General features: G+C 46.2%; 1 protein-coding gene across 1 annotated transcript in view; it reads left to right on the top strand.

Annotated features, from left to right (window-relative positions):
- The window catches only part of LOC142565441 (hemocyte protein-glutamine gamma-glutamyltransferase-like), a 29,474-nt gene extending 13,250 nt beyond the window's left edge, over nucleotides 1–16,224 (top strand). The window contains exons 6-13 of the mRNA XM_075676265.1: nucleotides 2,395–2,527; nucleotides 2,817–2,920; nucleotides 7,199–7,367; nucleotides 8,985–9,073; nucleotides 10,094–10,321; nucleotides 12,546–12,700; nucleotides 14,208–14,347; nucleotides 15,956–16,224. Of these exons, the coding sequence (XP_075532380.1) occupies nucleotides 2,395–2,527; nucleotides 2,817–2,920; nucleotides 7,199–7,367; nucleotides 8,985–9,073; nucleotides 10,094–10,321; nucleotides 12,546–12,700; nucleotides 14,208–14,347; nucleotides 15,956–16,085 (1,148 nt within the window). The 3' untranslated portion in view covers nucleotides 16,086–16,224. The remainder of the gene's footprint in view (nucleotides 1–2,394; nucleotides 2,528–2,816; nucleotides 2,921–7,198; nucleotides 7,368–8,984; nucleotides 9,074–10,093; nucleotides 10,322–12,545; nucleotides 12,701–14,207; nucleotides 14,348–15,955) is intronic.
- Nucleotides 16,225–20,933: the final 4,709 nt, after the last annotated feature.

The raw sequence follows: 20,933 nt of genomic DNA, 5'->3' as shown, positions 1-20,933 counted from the left end.
TTTTTTTCTTTTTTTGCTTGGTTTCATTCCCATCCTAAACAGTGATCGTCTTTTGTGCAAATTTCCCTCCGTTTCGCGTGGTCCGCTTCAGCTAGCTGCATTGCTTTTCGAAGACTCGGCTCAGGGCTCGGTGCTAGTTAAGTGCTAGTTAAGTACAGTCCCGTGCGATATGAAGGTTAAAATGCGAGCGTCGACCGATTCGGTAACTGTGGCGTCGGAAGGCGCTTTCGATGCGGCGGCAACAAATTTTCATCGCCCGTTTGTCGCTGAACCCGAATTCAAATTGTGGGGTTTTACGTGCGAAAACCACGATTTGATTATGAGGCACGCCGTAGTGGGCGACTCCGGAATAATTTGAACCACGAGGGGTTCTTTAACGTGCACCTACAGCTAAGCACACGGATGTTTTCGCACTTCGCGCCCCCATCGAAATGCGGCCACCGTGGCCGCCAAACTTGCAATTCGGCTAAGGGTGCTGCACTGTGAAGGTCGCACGTCGACGTGGTATGCACCACACTTTTCATTTCTGGGGAGAAAACTTTATACAGAACAATTTATATATTTTGCGGATTCCGTGCCATGTATCGGATCCCGCCATCCCGTCATATGGCGGATCCCGTCATATATCTTTTGTAGTCATAGGCGTAACCATCACCCAGGAAGACAGGTTATCGCAGCACTGTGTTTCACCAAGTCGCAGTGGCGAAGCACAGAATGCACACTAATACAGAAGTAAAGCATGCATCTAATTACTCTGTGGGAATTAGAATCAGCCGCGATTTACGAGCGCAGCAGGATTCATGTCTTTAATGACGCTTAGCAGTTACTCTGTGCATGCGTGCCAACCAAAGGGTACATTTCTTCTTTTTTTTTTTTAGAATATGCTGCAGTGGTTCGGGGTTGGTTAATTGTAATTCATGTGGGAAGCCTACAAAAAGGCACATGGTCTTCCCTAAGGAGTGGTTTTCTATAAGGAACTATACCGTGTAGCTCGTTTTTTATTATTATTATTATTATTAGTTCGAACAGATATTCTATTTAATCGACGGCGGATAAAGGCCTCTTAGGTGGCTTGTGGGCGCAGACGAACATCAGTTCCGTGACAAACCAATATGTTCAGTTGGCTACTTAAGAAAGCTTCACTAAGTATATTTTCCACAAATCACTTTGTAGGACACGCCTGTCAATCGAGAAAATAAATTCAAGTAATAATGAAGTCTTATACGTTAAGCACAACTTCCCAGACTAGTACCCGCTCACATGTCCAAGAAATGCTTCGGCGTTCCAGGTTGACAGTTTTCTGAAAACCTCCTTTGAGAACTAAGGGAAGAAATTAGCTGCAGATAAACGCCTGCTGATGCTATTGGGTCCATACTAGAGCACCTTCTCCGCTGGACAGTAGTTATGCCATTTATGCCTGCAGGAGTCTAGCGCAAACATTCCTGGTCCACGCTGCTCGGCGGTTGTCTCCATGACGCGCCTTGACGACAGGCCACTTTCAGAAGTCAGTTTTGGAATGCCGACATGAACCTTCGTCGCAGCGAAAGTCGGTCAAGGCTTTGTTGACCTTTTTACGCGACAGTGACCTATTAGAAAGACTATAATGACCCCATTCCATCGCTCTTCATATTTTTTTTCTCACGCTTTTATTTTTGTCACGCTCTTCTTTCCGTCTTTACTTCCCCTTTCCCTTCCCCTAGTGCAGGGTAGCAAACCGGAGGTGTTAACTCTGGTTAACCTCCCTGCCTTTCTCTCACTTGCGTCTCTCTCTCTCTCGATTGGCCATGCTGCCGGTGCAGAAAAAGCTACCAGTAGCCTTTGTAGCACATAGATAGGCCATTGCATTTGGACACATTTAGTCTGTCGAGCATCTTCTTCAACGCTGCCTTGCTTTATTTCGTTATTTATTTATTTATTTTTTTGCACACTGCTTTTTCACAGCACAAAGTACACAACTCCTGGCAGCACTGGTAGCGTTCGTAGTGTGTGCGCTACAGACACCATCTTAAAGCCACTGGCGAATCATGCCATGTGGCTAGTCTCAGCGCTCGGCGTAACGCAGCCGTAAACCTAATTGCGGCGATATGGTATGAAGATGTGGAATGCCGACGTCATGCAGTGGGAAGTATGCACACGTGCATGCACGTATTATCAATTTGTCGAACTCCGGTTACGGCAGCTAGTCTCTTTTTAACGTGGGAACGTGAATGGAAAAAAATAATTACGCTTCCTCCGAGCTCTTGCACACGTCGAAGGTGGCACACTCCCACGTAGCGCATTAATTCTCGAAAGCACCCAGCCTCGTGGTCTACAGTTTTGTAAAGTTGAAGGTGAAATGAACATGCTTGCCACTGTTGCCACATCACAGCGTTAACACCACTGCCTGTGACGCAGTACTACGGGCGCTGGGCATACCGAGTCGCAGCGTGAGCAACTTCCCTTCGGCCCACGTCGAAGGAGACGACATGTCGTTGGACTTCTACTTCGACGAAAAGAACAAGGCCATCGAAGGAGCCGACATGGAATGGTAAGCCGTTAAAGTAACTCTTCGTCCGTCTAACAGAGTGACCAGCTGACGGTCTCGCGTAAGTTTAGAGTAAGCCCGATTATAAGTTCGTTGCACGATGGCTGCTGAACGTCTGCGGCAGAATGAATGTGACCTTATCAAGTGTTGGTGAAGGGGTCAAGTCTACCATTCTTAGTGGTTTACGGTGCCTGCCTAGAGTACCTGCGTGCGTGCGTGGAAGCTTCAACTGTGCATCCATCATCCGCATTAGTAGATAAAAGCAGCATTTTACAGAACATTTGTTTTCTAGGAATTTCCACGTTTGGACCGAGGCCTGGATGGCACGTCCAGATCTGCCGGCGGGGTACGGCGGATGGCAAGCTGTCGACAGTACGCCCCAAATTGTCAGCGAAGGTGAGGTCGCGTATATTTGACGCGTAATACGCGACGACGCGCGCAACTTTCTCAGACATTACGCTTCGGAGCGTTCGTGCAAGCGCGGTGACCGCCACGCCGACACGGATCCGCACATTATACTACCAAGCGCGAGTGCACTGTAAAACAATTTACACCCCAAAAAATGAAAAATGGTGTAAATGTGTCTATAACTCACACCCATAGGGTGTCCGTTATATAGATAACACCCTAAGGGTGTAAGTTATACACATTTACACCCTTTTCCACTTTTAGGGTGTAAATTATTTTACAGTGTGGGGACAAAAAAGTGTGCTGCGCGAAGTGAAGCGCCTCGATGGCAGGGGTCCAAGCGCTGGATCGCTAGCTACGGGAGGCCGATGTATTGTACAGGGCGGCGTGGGTATCTCGCGATGCAGTGCATTACGCAAATTTTTAAACTTTTCCGGTGCACCGGCGTGGCATACCGCATAGGTGTTCGGTAGCCGCCAGCGTTTCAGACGCCTATGCGTTTTTCCCGCAAAGAGGGAGAACATTTTTCGCGGTTCACTCAAGTGCTTAAAGGGCGGTGAATGCGTTTTGAATGTCTCATGGGCTGCCAGGCTTGACCACGTCGTGTCTTCTACGGCATGTGAAAGGGGTCGCCATTGAAGCAGGCTTGCCGAAACTGAAGTCGTACCAGCCGCAACTTGTTCTCTTTTCAGACAGCAAGGTGGCACTGCAACTACTACATGTGCATGTTTACAAGTGTGTGCAGTGTACATTACATGCTCTTAAAGAATCACAGAACATTCGTTTTACCACTGTTTTCCAGTGGCTACCTTTACATATCGGCATAGCAAGCAACGAGGCCGCTGACAATCTTGAGCGCAAAGCTTTGCAGTTGGGCCAGCGAAGAGAGCTCCTCAGGACACAAAAACTCATGAAGCAGGTCACCTAAGCCTCTTCCGTTCGGTGTCGTTTCCACCGCATCAACCTTGTCTGACTGAGGGACATGGCAGAACTGAAGCCGATCCCTTTTATCTAATCCGCACAAGGTCAGCGCAAACTCCAGCTTGTCGGTGCAAGACAGGATTTCGAACATCATCATCGTGTGTGCACTGTCGCTCTCTTGTCGAAATCGACTGCTATTTATTAGAGTGTCCTGAATTAGATGCCTAACGTGAAGTATGAATAGATGGGCTGAAGCAGAAGATGTCGCTACACTCAAGCGCAAATCACATTTTCTTCTCGCGACGCCACTGGATATTTAGGGGAACTGGAGGTGTTTCGGATCGCCCTAAAGTTCCTCTGTACGGGGCTGGAGTGCAAATGGTGAGCCGTGTGTGTAGACGCGGATTGAATAACGCGCAGCCTGCTTCGCTTCGTGTTAAGTTCCTTATGTTACCGGGTGATGTTATGTTACCAAATGAAATGCGCCGGGCTTCAGACCCTGCCACGCTTGATAGGTGGCGCTGGGGCGTAGCAATTGAAGAAAAAAAGAGCATGAAAGAGACCCAGGTTGAAAAGGAGCTGGTGCTGACAAATTTCAACTGGAAGAAGGCCGAAGAGAAAATTCCTAAGCGCACAGCCACAGGGCTAGACGAGGTTCCCGTTAGGCTGAATAACGAACTAGGACCAAAAAGTAAGGAAGCTCTGGTGAAAGCAGTGGAAAAAACTTTAAAAGATAGACGAATACCAGACAGTTGGCGACAAAGTAGAATGAATTTAATTTATAAAGGTAAGGGGAAGAAAGATAGAATTCACTCGTAGGGACCGTTGACCATTACATCGGTAATATACAGGCTAGCAATGCAGGCAAACAAATTAAAGCTACAAGCATGGACAGAGAATAATGGCATTTTGGGAGAACTTCAGAATGGCTTCAGAATAGGTAGGCATTTGGAAGATAACTTATTTGTTCTTACTCAATGTATTCAACTATCAAAAGTAGATAGCAGACAGTTATATGTGGCCTTTTTAGACATCACAGGAACCTATGACTACGCAGACCCCAAAATTTTGTGGGATACTCTGGAAGGGGAAGGCTTAGGTGACGATTGTCTCAGCTTTTGAGAGATTTACCTAGAAAATATCGTTTGCGTTGAATGGGAATGGATGAGGAGCGAGGAGAAATTTCATATCAGCAAGGGACTGAGGCAGGGGTGCACTTTATTCCCACTGCTGTTTATGATGTACATGGTGAGGATGGAGAGGGCACTAGAAGGAAGTAATATCGGGTTTAATCTCTCATACTAACAGGCGGGTACAGTATAGTAGAGCAGCAGCTTTCAGGTTTATTTTATGCGGACGACATTGGGTTGCTAGCTAACAAGCAAAGTAATTTACAACGTCTGGCTAATATCTGTGGACAGGAAGGCAACAATTTAGGTTTGAAATTTAGTGTTAGAAAATGAGGTGTTATCGTATTCAATGAAAACAGTGAACAGACAGTGGCAATACAGGGCCAGGAAACACCTCGGGTAAGAGAATATAAATACCTTGGTATATGGATAAACGACGGCAATGGATATATGGAAACACAGGAAAAAACAATAACAGTGAAGGGGAAGAGAAATGCAGCCATAATGAAGCAAAGAGCGCTATGGGGATACAATAGGTACGAGGTGCTACGTGGTATGTGGAAAGATGTAATGGTTCCAGGACTTACTTTAGGAAATTCGGTTGTTTGCTTCAAATCAGGGATACAATTAGGACTCGATGGGAGCGAAAGGTCAGTGGGACTCCTCGAATTGGGCGCTCACGAGAAGACTACAAATGAAGCTGTGCAGGGTGATATGGGCTGGACTAGTTTTGAAGTGAGGGAAGCTCGCAGTAAAATGGATTATGAAGAACGACTGAGGAATATGGAAGAAGGTAGATGGGCTGGGAGAGTGTTGAGGTATCTGTACAGGAAAAACATTGATTCACAGTGGAGGAAAAGAACTAGGAAGCTTACCGCAAGTATGCGGCCTGTAGGGTGGGCAACACAGCAGCAAAGAACGTCAAGCGGAAAGTCAGAGAGGCTGAAATAATCTCATGGGTGGCGGCAGTGGAAAAGAAACCTGCCCTGAGTAACTACTTAAGAGGAAAAAACGAAATCAGGAAAGAAACAATTTATGATAACTCAAAGGGAAGCTCATTACTTTTCGAAGCGAGATCGGGATGCCTTAGAACACGCACCTATAAAGCGAGATATAAGAAGGAAGAAGAAGGATGTGCTTGCTGCGACAAAGCTACGGAAACGATGGAGCATGTTTTATTAGAATGTGAAGATATCTGCCCAGCGGTTGATTTAGGCACCACTGGCCTCCTTGAAGCCCTTGTATTCAGCGAGAGCAGGGAAAAAGTAAATATTTCCGCAATAGAGATTAGTAAGAGGCGATTGGAAGATTGGTGGAAGAAAAGTAGGGGAACGACAAAAAACGGAGACGTACAAAAGCAAAGTTCGCAATAGGGGATCAGAGAATTTGGTTGTTGGAGTTCATAGTGTTTTTTTTTCTTTTTTAAACCTAGGTAGGACATTAAGCAGTATAATAACAAGAGCTTGGTCGCGCAACCCACGGCCCTGTTCCAAAGGGGATGCTCATTAACATCCATCCATCCATCCATGCCGCCAGCTTTTGCAAGGCTTGGTCTGCTTGCTAGATAGAACACCGTTCACCTTGAACAAGATCTTGGGACCAATGCCTCGCATATCGCAGCTACAAAAGGTCACAAAAGCGCTGCTGCGATATTTGAAAGCTACTGGATTGAGTCAGCGTCTGTGATCCGGATTGAGTGACCGAACGATATCCCCAGCAGACTTTCTCTTCTTTTAATCTTTCCGTCCCCTTTTCTCTTTCCCCAGTGTAGGATAGCCAACCAGGCTAAGTCCTGGTTAACCTCCCTACCTTTCCTTTATCATTTGCTCTCTCTCTCTCTCTCTGGCCTGCTTGCTGCAACAATCCTTCAGCTGCTCCTCCTGCGTATAAAATGTTCATTACTGTATCAACGTGCTAATAAGGTACACCCAGTGCCGCTTCAAGCGGAGAAAGATGCAATCGTTTTTTTTTCTCTCTTCTGCGCGGCCCCACACAGACGCTGCAAAGACCATAACGACAGAAGAGCCCCATAAGTATTTCGCATACTAAGCAACCAGATAAATTAGAATTAACTGGAGGAAGTGCATATACGCGCTTTACAAATAAAACACTGGATGTCTTCATATGGTACGCTTTGGTGATATATTTTAAATGTTTCTCGAGCACGACTGCTCGGTTTATTCAGTTGAAGGGAGCAATGAACCAACTTTTGCAGGGATGTACAAAGTAGGGCCGTACCCGGTGAAGGCTATACGAGAGAACAAAACCGACCTGAAGCACGATGGCAAGTACCTGAGCGCAAGTGTGAAGGCGGTCTACAGGTATCACAAGAAGGACCCCTCGCATCCCAAGGGATGGAAGCTCGTCTACGAGAAAAACAATATGTAAGCAATCTTTTTTATTATTTTTGTTCTTTTTTTCTTTTACATTATTAACTGCGTTGATATTCTTATGGTGTATATTACTCATGTATATTTGCTGTGTTTCCATAGTCACAACTAATTACGTAATGCTGTTTGTTGCCATTTTTGTATTTATCTTCATTCAGTTTCAAACACGAGGTCTCCATCCAGCCGTGTGCAATGGAACCTCCGTCTGAATAAGTATAGAAATGCTTGTATTTGTTTACGAGTAAATATTGATTGATTGATTGATTGATTGATTGATTGATTGATTGATTGATTGATTGATTGATTGATTGATTGATTGATTTTGTATAAGAAGACGGGTAGAAGGATCAACAAATTTGGTTTTACTACCTTCAGACAAAAAAGAGAGAGAAAGTCTACGCTTTCCTTGCGCTAACGAGAGCTCTAATGATCAGGCAAGAGCTTCGTAAATTGCAGGGTGTGGCTGAAAACCTAACAGGCTGTACTTGTGTCCATACCTCCCCTTGTGGGTATTTTACTGCGCAATGTAGTTAAGAGCTAGGTACCGGGATATTCCTGTAACATGACGATTCCTTATAGAATCACGGTTCATTGTAGCCTCACTGGTGCTTGTGACATCACTTTCGAAGCCTAGGAAACAATATTAAAGTTTTTTTTAATAATTTGCCCGCTTAGAGGAACACAAAGTGACAGCAGTTCACAGTGGCGTTGAAATGAAGACTAAACTTGAGCGTTGCTTATATATGCATTCGTTCGGTTGTATGACTGGAGTTGGTAGGTCATGTGAAGCGGTACACTACAATTGAGCTGCATAGCGCAGTCATTGACTCGGTGCTGCTGATTCTGTATTTTTTGACGGCATGGTATGTCTTGGCGAGTAAACCTACCCCCCCCCCCCTTCCGTATCGGGTATGTGCGCACTAAGATCTCAGTCCGACCTAGTTAGTTAAGCAACATCTTTCAATGAAACAGAGCAAAAGACGGGACAGTAGCAAACGGAAACGCCGCGTTGGTGGCTGTGTGTCTCTAGCCTCTTTCATGGGCCGATCCTGGAGATAGTGCAGTTTTAAAACATGTGGGCCGATTCCGAAGGTAGTGCAGTAAAAAGAAAATTAACCAGTCCGACACTCCTTATACTCCCCTCACGGGTGGAGAGACGCGATAGAGTCCCATACGCAGTGACTGTGACTATTCCCCATTCTCACTTCCAACTTACTCAGGAAGACATTGCCTTTGTTCGACTTCAACGAGAGTGTTGAACCGCCTTTCAACTTTTTAATATCTTGAAAGGCTTTAACGCATGGCGATATCACGTTAGGGTCGTCGGTTCATTAAATCCTAATCGTCATTTAAAGAAACATCGCTCAAAAGCCATCCCCACATTGTTAGCTGTATGGTATAGAGAGCCCAGTTGTCTGCCTAGGATAAGTCTGCTCAAATCCAAAAAATCCATCATTAGGCACACATGGGGATCGCGTGCATGATCCATATTGGCTAGAACTCCTTTTGTGCCGCTCGCGTAAGAAGCTCAGATTAATCGATTCCTTATCTTGCTAGTGCACAGGAAATGGTGGCACCGAAATCCAATTTGACGTATATCCCTCGTTTCAGGTGCGGCCGACTGCTTCTGACGGAAAAATTCAACCCGAATGGCGGCCGACTGCAGCCCGACGACATCACCCACACCTACAAAGGACCAGGTAAGCATTAGCAAGATGCAGATCGAGAAGCAGCTCATTCTTACCATAATTAACCGGTGTTAATGGTCATCTCTTATTTTTACGTCAAGAGCACATAAAGGATGCACAAAAAAGCTCTGCAGTCTGTAGGTGTTCGCGGCACAATTATTGCGTGTGTTCCAACCATGCTATTAGCGGTACATTCGAGTGGTCGCTTTCAAACTCTCTATAGAGCGCTCGCAAGGTGCAGTTTACATTCAATTGGTCGAAATGTAGCGCTCGGAACACATTCGCCTGGTTCATTCAGTGCACCGTGATCCAGCTCAGAACGCTGGTCGACGCTCTCAGCTGAGAGTGCAACTGAGATCCGACAGAATCTCGATCACGTGGCCACTCCGGTTGCTTTGGGTGTGCTGAAAGTTCGGCTGGCGCGGGCTTACTCTTGCTCCAATCTCGAAAGGGCTCTGCATCACTGCAAATCGAGTTGGAGTGACGTAGGAACCACTCGAATGTACCATGAGGGAGCCCTTAGGAACAGCATGAGAAGACTGGACAAGAAAAGGCAGCACAGGGCTCCCTGCGTCGTCTATTCTTGTGCAGCCTTCTCGTGCTGTTGAAATGCATCCTCGTAATGTACCAACAGGCTCAATCTTCAACCCTGTTTGTTTCTCATTAAGTCTGTTTCTCAGCTACTATATGTTGAGGCGGCGGGCAATTAAGAATCTGCAGTAATGACCTTGATTCTGAACGAAAAAAAAAAGAGAAGCTTTCAAACGGGCGTGTTGTTTCAAGAACCTACGAGAAACGTCAGCCTATACAGACCTTTTTCTTCTCTTTGTTTTGCGCTCTCCCTTTTCGGGGACAATACTCGTCCGAATCGTGCAGCTCAGTTCATGCACGCTGTTCGATGCTGGCATCATGCAGCATCTTCTTCTCAAGCGAAAAAAATAGCGAGCAACCTTAACGAGGCCCGCCGTGTGGCCGGCATGATCAACATGCGGTCGCACACGCGTTGAGTCTACCTGTGACTCGTCGCCGCAGCGGCGCAGCCCCGAGGCGCGACAACGGACGTGATCCAGGTGCGGCTGGAGCACGAGAAGCAAGTGGCAGCCGGCCAGTCCGGGCGGGTCCTCTGCACTCTCACCAACAACGACCTGCAGGAGCACCGCGTGGGCCTAGCGCTCACCGCCTACTCGGCGCCTTACAGTAACGTCAGACCCAGCGCCCTGGTCAGCGCGCAGCGGGACTTCTGCATGCAGCCGGGCGCATGTGAGCATAAGCCTATACCATATCCACCGCAAGGCTGTGGCGTGGCTTCTCTTGCCATGCGTGCGCGGACTATGAAATAACACACGAAGAGCGGAGATTGAGTGTCGCGCAGTCTCTGGCTATATTGTGCTGAGAATATGGGCATTTCAAGGTTTATAGTTTTTTTTTCTTATTCAGAATTACTGCCAGCCTTCACAGAAGGCCTTAGGCATAGTAAAAGGGCAAAAATGCATAACAGCAAAAAAGAGCCAGCTTAATAAGACGTGAATCAAGCAAGAGAATGCATAATAGTAGAAAGAAAGAACCAGCCTAACAAGACGTGAATCAAGCGAATAAGAAAATCAGACATGATCAGCCCACTTGGGGAGTTGGCCTGCGGCCAATAAAAGTGGGTCGAATGACCGGCACATCGGTATACACTGTTCGTACAGTAAACGTGACGACAAAAAAATATAATAAAAGAGCGCATGTATATGAAACCAAACGCACGAAAATATTCAGCACTATAGGAGCACCACAGGCGAACAGGTTAAAAACGGCGGTTCAGTTTCATACGAACACTCGAAAATCGGCCATTCCGCATTCCGATAAATATATACAAAAGAAACCAGTATAGGAGAAGTATATAGAAGAACACGGAGAATAAAAGCAGATATATTCAACCACACCGACGAAAAGTGCCAAGCACCACACGCGAGCCGATCAAAGACGGCGTCTCAATTTTGATAAAAGACCCTCGACAGTCGGGCATTCCGCAGTATCAAAAGGAAGTGCGTCCCACTCACTGACTGTTCTAGGAAAGAAAGAATTCTTAAAAGCGTCGGTTTTACAACTATATTCTTTAGCCCTTTTTTAATGATTTCCGCGCTTAATCCGCCGAACAACAGGTTCGATATAGGTTATAGCCCACGAGCACCATGAAACGCACGTTTTCTTGGTGTAGTTATACAGTGAATCTATATGTTTGTTCTCTGAAGACGATGCAGCGCTGTTACTTATCCCGTTTCGTTTTTATTGATGCCGCACGCCAGGCTCAACAGGAGAGTGCAGCGTGTGTGGGGCTACACATTTCATTGCGCCGCTACATCAATCCGAATAGGTGGTCAGCGGCACACATTTCACTGTGAGCTATTTGGGCCGATTTCAAGGCAATCAGGCGCGCTCATTATTGAGATTGCAATTTAATTCACACGTCTATGTCGCCTTGAAGTTGCGTATAAAGTCGAACTGCGATAATGGGGCCAGGTGAGCGGGCGTCTCTTCTACTCCGGCCGCGGCTGCGCATGGCGCGCCCTATCTTGGCGGTAATCTGCAGCGGATGCAAAGCGTGGCGAGCCAAGATGGCTGATGGCTTCGCGTGCGCTGTGTTCTTGCACGCATATAGTTAGCGTTGAAGCGAGAGGCAGCACGAAGGGGGGAATTCGCTTGCCGCGGCTGCCGCTCACCACGGCAGCGTTCTGACAACTATTGTGTCCGCGGTCATCGAGTGAGACGTGTTCAGGTTTTCTTGTGCGCGCATGGCAGCGTGCGTGTTAATTTAGTTAGTAAGCTGATATCATGCGGCCTATAAAACTACTAACCTTACTTCGTATAGCGCAATTAATGCTTCGGGTTTCGGGTTATTGCGATCTGCCAGTGATGTAATATCCTCCAACTTCACATTTTTTTACGCGAAAAGCGTAAGCATTTTTCTTACACTTTTAAAAAAGCACAAACTGTCAAGGGACAAGGTACTTGCGTTCATCCATGCATCCCTTGTTTTTAGTGCTTTCTTGGTGCTTTCTGTGCGTGTTCAGCCTGTGCCCTGCCCACTCACGTTTGACGTCATGTATCATCGTTCTGTTTACTGCGTTATACTGTTGCACAAAGGACGAAATAAAAGAAACTGACACACGTGAGCGCATTTGCACACATGTGACGCGCATTTTGCACATGTGTGTCAGTTTCTTTTATTTTGTCTTTTGTGTAGCAGTATAACGCAGTAAACGGAACGATGTCATACCAACTCAGCCCAGTTGAATCACTGTTGACTATCACTTACCTCATGCCACATTCCTACGCATTTTCTACTGGTGCACAAAAATCAACTGCCAAATTGTAGAAAAATCTCGCGGTGGCCCATCATTCAGTCTGCCATCATTCCCACGGAGGCTGAACAGCTTTAGCCGCCAGATGTCTCTTCATCCAAAGTTTAATTGTGCGCATTACTGTGCTCTGTACGAAGCTGACGCACTGGAGCTACTCATCTCACCTGAATCCTACGTGTCCAAGCTGTGCGCCGAAGGAATGATTCTCCTGGAGGCTATCGCCACCTACGAAGAGGATTTTACAATTGCTAGGAGTAACCTGGCCATCCAGATGCCTCAGCTTGACATTCAGGTAAGGCGGAGCGATCGTATTCAAAAGCTGTTGAACTTTAAATTTCGGTAAAGACGGATAAATAAAAATTTTTAAAACATTATATTAAAGATTACATAATGATCAAATGGGCTAGCTGAATGGTGAACGTTTCCGGCCACATGCTGAAAAGCTCACCTCGTAGAACACGCAAACAACAGCTTGCTTTCCATAGTAGTCCACCACTTTTGTATACCTCTCTTGGAGCTGGTTAGAACACATGCTATATGTTGCGTTTGGTATCGTGGTGTTGCACCATGCAAATATTCATCAGACAGCATGCGTAGACCCAACCGTGCCGATAAAAATTAAGGAGCAGCAAAACTTTCCATGGCGCGTCAATGTTTTCCGATAACCTTTATGAAGAAAACTCTTCCGTCGACAAAGCTGCAGATGGAGAGCTTGCGCAGGTAGAGGATCACTGCGCAATTTTTGCCACTTTATTGATTTCGCGTGTTAGGCGATCCCAGTGCTCGTTCACACCTGAAATCAAAGAAGCAGGAAAGGTTGCGCAGTTGGGTTTACCTGCGCAAGCACTCCATCTATATATAGCCTTTCTCCGAATAAAATTTGTTGAAAGTTGGAGCTGTTTGTGTCTACCCCGGTCCGTCTTGTCTTCCTCGCTCTGTAACCATGGTCGCGAAGCACCAGCAAACCCAACTTTCCCACCTTCTAGTTGGCACATGGATTTGCCTGATTTTCGTTCTTGTGGCTTCAACTACTATGTTTTATCTGTCGTTATTGGTTGGCGCGAATTTCGAAGCAAACCTAATTTTGTAAACGCAAAAAAGATTCTGCGGACATGCATAAACATTCCTAAGTGTTGAGCAACGCTTTGAGCAATACTTTGTGGAAAATGATCCATTTGCTAATTCACAAAGCCGTTCGTGCCATAAAGACAAAGTTTAGGAAAATCCACGTGCTAATTAACCACCATTCCTGTGCTGACTGAACCGACAAAGCTTGCAGCTCCCGGAGACGCCAACTCCAGATTTTCCTCTATAGAACTAATTCTTGTAGGAAACTCAGTGGTTTAGGGACCTCTTAAATACGCCAAAGACGCAACCCAGCAATTTCTTTTTTCGGTAAGGCGGCCGAAATAGGAGAAAATACTTCGAGATCCATGACTTCACATTGACGTAGTGGCACTGGGATTTTAGCGCGAAATTTGAAAAAATGAATGTACGGCCTTCATTTCCACGCTAGTAATCAGTGTATTTCTTCCGAAGGGATGAAAATACAGCTTTAAACCAATATTTCACCAGTTTACATTGACTTAGTGTGCGCTCAAGAGGCTAGAATTTTTGCTTTGGTTCCAGAACAATGGCGCACTTTCAGGGCTCCGCAGCGTTTAGCCAAGTGGCTGCAATATACAGAAAGGGAAGCTTTTTTTATTATTGTTATTAGCAATAGTGAATTTCGCGGATTGAATGAAATGTGCAGGGGGAATGAAATGGTAATGTGCGTTTGCCCATTTGTCCAAAAAAAGATTGCGCGCAAGGAAGCTCCCGTGGGCGCCCTGACGTATAAGCTGGCGATGAGAAACCCGCTCAACGTGGCCCTCAGTAACTGCAAGTTGACTGTAGAGCTGCCGGGGTCCACTGCCTTCCTGGAAAAGGTCACACTCAAGTAAGTGTAAACTCGCACCAGTGGATTGTTCGAGTCAATAGACTGTGTCAGACAAGCGACGACGAGTGATCCAGGTGTCGCTGATGCTGATAACGGTACTGAACACGCAATCGAGACCTCTGTGATCAGCTTGCAGCCGATGAGAGTTCATATTGTTCCAAGAAGCAATGTCATGAGCAACCACGAAGTTCTCGAAGTGCGAGCACGACGCGAACAAATAAATTGCGTCCGAGCAAAACGCGCGGTTCAGCCATAATTACACACTTTGTATACAACGTTTTGTCTTCCGTATTCCCTGTAATGAGAGGCTGCGCTTGCATAGGTAGCCTCACGTTTTCTGAACTGGTAAAGTCCATCATAGCCCATAATCGTGTGCTATGATGGACTTCCTGTTTCCTGTTTAGTGAGCAGCAGTGGAGTGCTCATCATTACTTACGAGCCACGTCACATAAAATTAGAGAACATGTGGGTTTACGCGCGATTGTTCTCGACAAAGCAGGTTCGATAATAAGAGCGCATTGCGTTTTAGTTAGACTTTTTTGCATGCCAAATATGACCAGCGCAATCTGTATATGTACTTCGAAAAAGAGACTTAAGCCCTGGGATATCCCACGAATAAAAAATGAGACTTCGTAGAGATATGTAACCACCCCGAAGCACTTAGTTTCTCAGATTACTTCTACCAAGCAGCTCCAGTCGTGTCATTATTGTCGTCCCAAAAAGCCTGTCCCATATAAAAGCCTATCCTCGATATCCGTTGGCCGGCCGCTGGGCATACGCACAAATGTCAGGGAGGCTATCTTGACTGGGACTTTAGACGACTCAGACGCGCAAAGCTCTCGGACCTCATCAAGGACTTTGTTCAGACTTAATTGAGTACATCCCTGCAACTCTTGGACAACCCTTCCAGTCGCGCAAGTGAGCGAGCCCTTTTTTTACAGCCATGAGCGTGAGTATCCGGCGTACCGGCGAATTTTCTCGAAGGCGCCTAGAAAGTCGCCGGAACGTGATTGATTGCAAGAGTGACTAAGTCATCATTTTACTTTAGCAGTTTAAGCAGAGCTTTGGCGAATAAACTTGAGGATACGAAAAAGAAGAAAAGAATGTCGAAATAAGACGATTGAACTGAAAGGTGCCCTTATAGAATACTGCAACACCGAAAGAAAGAAAATGTGTATCACAAAAGCATCACTTTGCGTGCACGCAAAGTTGCAAAAGGAGGAAGCCAGAATGTCGTACACCTTCCGCCCGGAACTCGTGACTTGGCTTCCTCCAAGCGACATAAAATACGATGTTTTAAATCAGTTGGTTGATAAAAAAAAATGAAAGAAAATAAACTACAAACCGGCTGTTAACGTCCCTCATAAATAATACTGCGACAACAGCTGTCCTGAATGTAGCGTCGTGCCTTAGCTGAGCACAAATTTGCCAATAGACGTCACGGTCCATTAGAATGCCAATTTTCCCCCCGAGAATTAAAGAGTCTTTCTTTAGATTTAACTTTTCTTTCTTCCCAATGCGGAACGGTGAAACGCTAGAGGCCCGTTCCTCTGGCCAATCTCTTCGTCTTACTTTTCGTTAAACTCTCATCTCTGTCCCGTTCACCAGGAATGTACCTCCACGTGGAACGTTCGAGAAGGAAGGCGTCCTCTTTGTCACGACCCCCGACACCCGGCGCATCGTGGCGACGTTTATGTCCGAACAGCTGCCCATCGTGAACGCGGCCAAGGATTTCTAGCCTCGCGAATGGAAACCACCGGTGGACTGTGGCTTGGCAGTGACGGCCCGAAGCGAGGCCTCACGCACACTCCTCCAGTTCCCGTTATTACTGCACGCGCACACCAGCGGAAGAAAGCACGGGAATAAATGGTTGCGGTTCTGACGACACTTTGAATTCTGTCGTGTCTTCACTGTTCCCGTGTGTGTACGCGTATGCTAACGGGATTCCTGCTCCATATTCGCCACCGTGTTTAGACATACTTAAAGTGTGCTAAATAATGTACTCCAGACATACTTCAGTTTCACGGTTTATATATATATATATATATATATATATATATATATATATATATATATATATATATATAGGGTGACCTACGTAACTTTAGGCCAAACTTTTTAAAAAGATGCAAATGCCACGTAGCTGGACAGAACCAAGGGGATGTTGTTTGCCGTCGCCTGGACATACTCAGATTATTTTTTCATTCCGCCTAATTTCATAATTAGCGTTCATGAATTAATCAACTTCTCAAATATTATAATTACGTTACATAAACAGTGTCAGTGAGAAAATTTGTACAGCAACATGAAACACTCCCGATCAGCTTTATGTTGCTCAGTGCGTGCTACATACTGTAGAAGTATTTTCCCAAGCGCGAAACAAGCCCGCAAATAAACGCAAAGTGCCTCGAGCAGCCAGTCGCGCGGCAATTCTGCGTGGTATTCGCGGGCTTCTTTCATTTTCTTTCAATTCTCTGCGTGAAGTTCGTAAGCTAGAAGATGTTACTGCTGTTATCGCGTTCTCACAGCTAACGTGTGTAATGAAGAGTGATTCATTAGACGCCGCTGATTCCGACTTCGATTGACGATTTCAGGCCTAACACGGCTTAACTTGGCTGGTGAAGGCACCTAAGTTCGTTATTCATAACTAAGCACAACAAATTGCTTGCTGTTAATACAATAACCTCTAAATTGGAATTAAACACGAAAAGACGAAAGTCAAAACTACTCTTCTTATCATAAAATGGTAAAATGTATTAAAATATTTGTAATAGCTTTTCTTTGACGCCGTAGTGGCGCTACAAGCGCAATACGCTATCCGGAAACACAAAGCCATAGAGTTAGTCACAAAGCCTTATTCTAAAGCTCTTCACTCCTGCGTGCCCCAACGTCAACACCCGCAAATCTCTTTGAGGGGGCCCCTATTCTAAAACCGTCTATTGTATCAGAAACGTTACGAGGCGAATAGAGGAACCGACTTCCGACGCTGCTCGACGAGTGAACCCAACCATTCTTCCAATGTCGAAAACTTGCCAAGACGCCGTCAGAGGCACTGGCTGTAGTCACGAACACTGGGCGTTCGGCGTGAACGCGGGGAAACGCGGACGGCGTCGGCAGTGGATCTGTCTTTCGGCGCGTTGCCTCGTTGTATACTGCTCATGGACTGCTACAGGTTCTTGCTGTCGATCAGCTCGTGTTCATCGGTCTCAAGGATCTCAGCGACTATAACCGGCGAAAATAGATAGACGAGTCCACTTGTCGAAACATTGGCTCCTGCTTTCACCTTGTTCACGTTTTGCTCATCGTCTTGAATTTCCATCTCCCGCATTCCCCGTGTTTTCCCTAGATAGCATGTGGTATATCTGGTTTAGTTGTCGATTGTTTTTTCCAACCATACTTCTGCTCTACCGTCATCCTGAAGGATGAAGCCCAGTATTTTGATGTTAGATCGGCGCGGTATTTGAGTGTGTTCGATGTGGAGCCTGATGCTTTGGCGCTGCTCTTCCGCGCGGCGGCCTATTTGATTAGTTACTACTATGTACTCAGATTTTGTTGGAGAACACTTAAGCCCAATACCGTTAACGTATTCGTGAATGGTATCTAAGCCTGACTGGATGGTGCGCTCCTGTTCTCCTAGGGACCCCTTGCAACACCATATAGTAATATCGTCTGCATAAATATTGTGTTCGAGTAGTGCCATGGAAGAGAGCCGGGCAGGCAGATCGAGCAAAGCAATATTAAAGATAGTGGGTGATAGGATTGAGCCTTGAGGGACTCCTATAGTAAGAGGGTATGGTGCTGAAAGCTCTCCATTGATTTGAATTTGCATAGAGCGACCGGTAAGAAAATATTAAATATAATTGTAGAGGCGGGCGCCGGTTCGTAAGGTCAAAAGGTTCTTGGGGATAGCGGAGTGTTTCACGTGGTCGAACGCCTTGTGTATATGTGCGATTACTCTGGTTTGTACGAGACTGTGATTTTGATACACGTCTTCTGAGATACGAAACATGGTATCCTGAGTGCTAACATGTGATCTAAAGCCTGTCATTGTGTAAGGAAAAGCACTACTGTTTTCTAAGTGCCAGTTGAGACGGTTAAGGGCCATGCGTTCCATCAGTTTGCTTACACACGACGTTAAAGATATAGGACGTAGGTTCGTGACACAGTTGGCCAGTTTGCCGGGTTTCGGGATTGGTATTATTATTGCCGTTTTCCATTCCCCTGGAAGGATTCCGGATTCCCAAATATTGTTGATGTATTCTAAAAGTTGCTCTAACTGAGAAGAGGGTAAGTTACGAAGTATACTATAAGTAATCCCATCTTTGCCAGGCGTTGTGTTTCGTTTGAGCGAAGACAGAGCCGTATGTAGCTCAGCTAAAGTAAACAGGCTGTTTATGCCTGTTGTACTCTCTTCGAGTGACTCAGTTGGGTAATCCGGAACTTGTCCTGCATTTTGGTCCAAGGGATAGAACGTCTGACGAATTTCATCAGCTATTTCTTCGCGTGTCTGGCCAGAGCTCATCATTATCTTGTCCATGGTGTGTCGTGGTTTTCCTTGGCCCAAAAGTGATCTTAGGATATTCCGCGCTCTCGCAGTATGTAGGCGGCCGTTGAGCTTGTCACATGTTTCTAACCAGTTTTCGGTGGAAAGTTTTTGCGCGTATTCTTGTGCTTCTGGTGTTATTTGCTCAATAAGTTTGCGAAGGCCATGATTCTGTTTATGTTTCTTCCAATTCTGCACTATCCTATGTCTTTTATCCCATAAGTTAAGCAGATGAGAGTCTATGTGTGGGTTTTCAGCCGTACGCGCAATCATTTTCGTGTACTTTTTCTTTGTCTCGCTAATATTCTTCACCCATGAATGTAGGCCTGGTTGTTCGTCGGCCCTGTCTAGGTCTGATCGGCATCGGTGCCAGTCAGTAAGTTGTGTATTAGAAGCTGCGTTAGCAAGGCGAGTCTTAGAGCGAGGAATGCTTAGAGTAACTTCAATGATGTAATAGTCACTTCCAAGACTTTCGTGAAGATTCGCCCAAGTTACATACCCAATTCCGCGGTACCAGCTTAAGTCGGGGTTAGAGTCACGTTCGACACTGTTTCCTTGGCGCGTGGGCTCGGTTGTGTCATTAAGGAACGTACACTTGGTATCTTGCATTTTTCTTTCGAGGCGCTGCCCTGCTTTCGTTGTGCGCTGGTAGCCCCATGATATGTTATGTGTATTGATATCCCCAGCTATAATGATGTATTTGTCCTTATGTAACTTTGTGTACGTGTCCAACCATTTCAGAGGAAAGTCGAGCCATGGGACCCAGTATGCATTGATAATTAGAACGTCGCGGCTGCCGAAGCGGCATTGGACAGTAACGTGCTCCTGAGTCGAATTGTTTATGGAATCAGTATCGATTTGTATAGCTGGAATATGTTTGTATGTTATAGTGGTAATGGGAACGGTCACACACTGTGGAACTCTTCTGTCTCGTTTAGTAATACTTCCTTGGGTGAAGTGCTCATATCCCGTTAATGATATAAGTCCGCAAGCTTCTTGAATTAAAAGGATATCTGGTCTCTGAGCTTCTCGGCAGATGAATTGTTGTAAGAGAGCCTTCTTCCTTCGAAGGCTCCTGCAATTCCATTGCCTTATTACTAGACGTCGATTAGGGCCTGCCATATTACACATTTGCCGAGCCGGAGGGCTCATCTACCTTGGACTGCGTGGATGTATGTGCACGTGCGAATATTTGCGCGTTGGCTACTAGCTGTTGAACGACGACATCAGTGCGTGCAATTTCCTGTTTTAGATATTGCATTTCAGCTTGTATCGTGCGAATCACTGCAACCTCATTCGCGAGGCTGTCTACTTTATCCGTTAAAACCTGGACCGCTCGTTCAAGGCGCTGCATGCTTGTTTGGTCCGGCATGTGTAATGGTGTTATAGATGGTGTCATTGGGAGCTGAAGAGCTTGAGAGTACGAGTAATGAAGAACTGGAGTCCGTAAAATAGAACGGGTTGACTGTGAAGTGTTAGGTGAGGATTGTGAGGAATTAGTAGGTAGGTTTGGACGACTGGCTCACCGTTATCAGAGGCTAGCTGGCTCTTGTCATTTCTGGGACGTTTCGGCTCCGGAGTGGTAGATCGCTTGGCGGGCTTAGACGGCGGGCTTCCATTTGGAGATTTTTTTCTGGTGGTTTGGTTGGCACTGCGACTTCGGTTGCGGCTGCGACTGCGACTCCGGCTGCGACTCGTCTGCCGAAGAACGGCAAACCGGTTGGAAGTAGCGATGGAGGTGTCTGGGGTCTTGTCACTTATAGTGACTCTTGTGTCCTGTTGACGGGGACGCTGTGTCCACTGTGGCAATTCAGGGAAATCTGATGTATACTGGAAGGCCTTCGTGTTGCGTATCCGTCAGCGACGGTGCTTGGATGCCCGCAAACGCGCCGCGCGGTCCGCTTCTTTTCTTGCTGGGCAGTCTTTCGAAGTCGGCGAATGTTCACCGCCGCAATTATGGCAGTAGGGGAAGCACTCATAGGGGGGGGGGGTATCCTTTGCGCACTGGGAAATGTTCTACTGCATTGATGGCACATGCAATAC

The sequence above is a fragment of the Dermacentor variabilis genome, chromosome 1, assembly GCF_050947875.1.
Source record: "Dermacentor variabilis isolate Ectoservices chromosome 1, ASM5094787v1, whole genome shotgun sequence".
Taxonomy (NCBI): domain Eukaryota; kingdom Metazoa; phylum Arthropoda; class Arachnida; order Ixodida; family Ixodidae; genus Dermacentor; species Dermacentor variabilis.
This window is presented reverse-complemented; position numbering and strand designations above follow the sequence as displayed.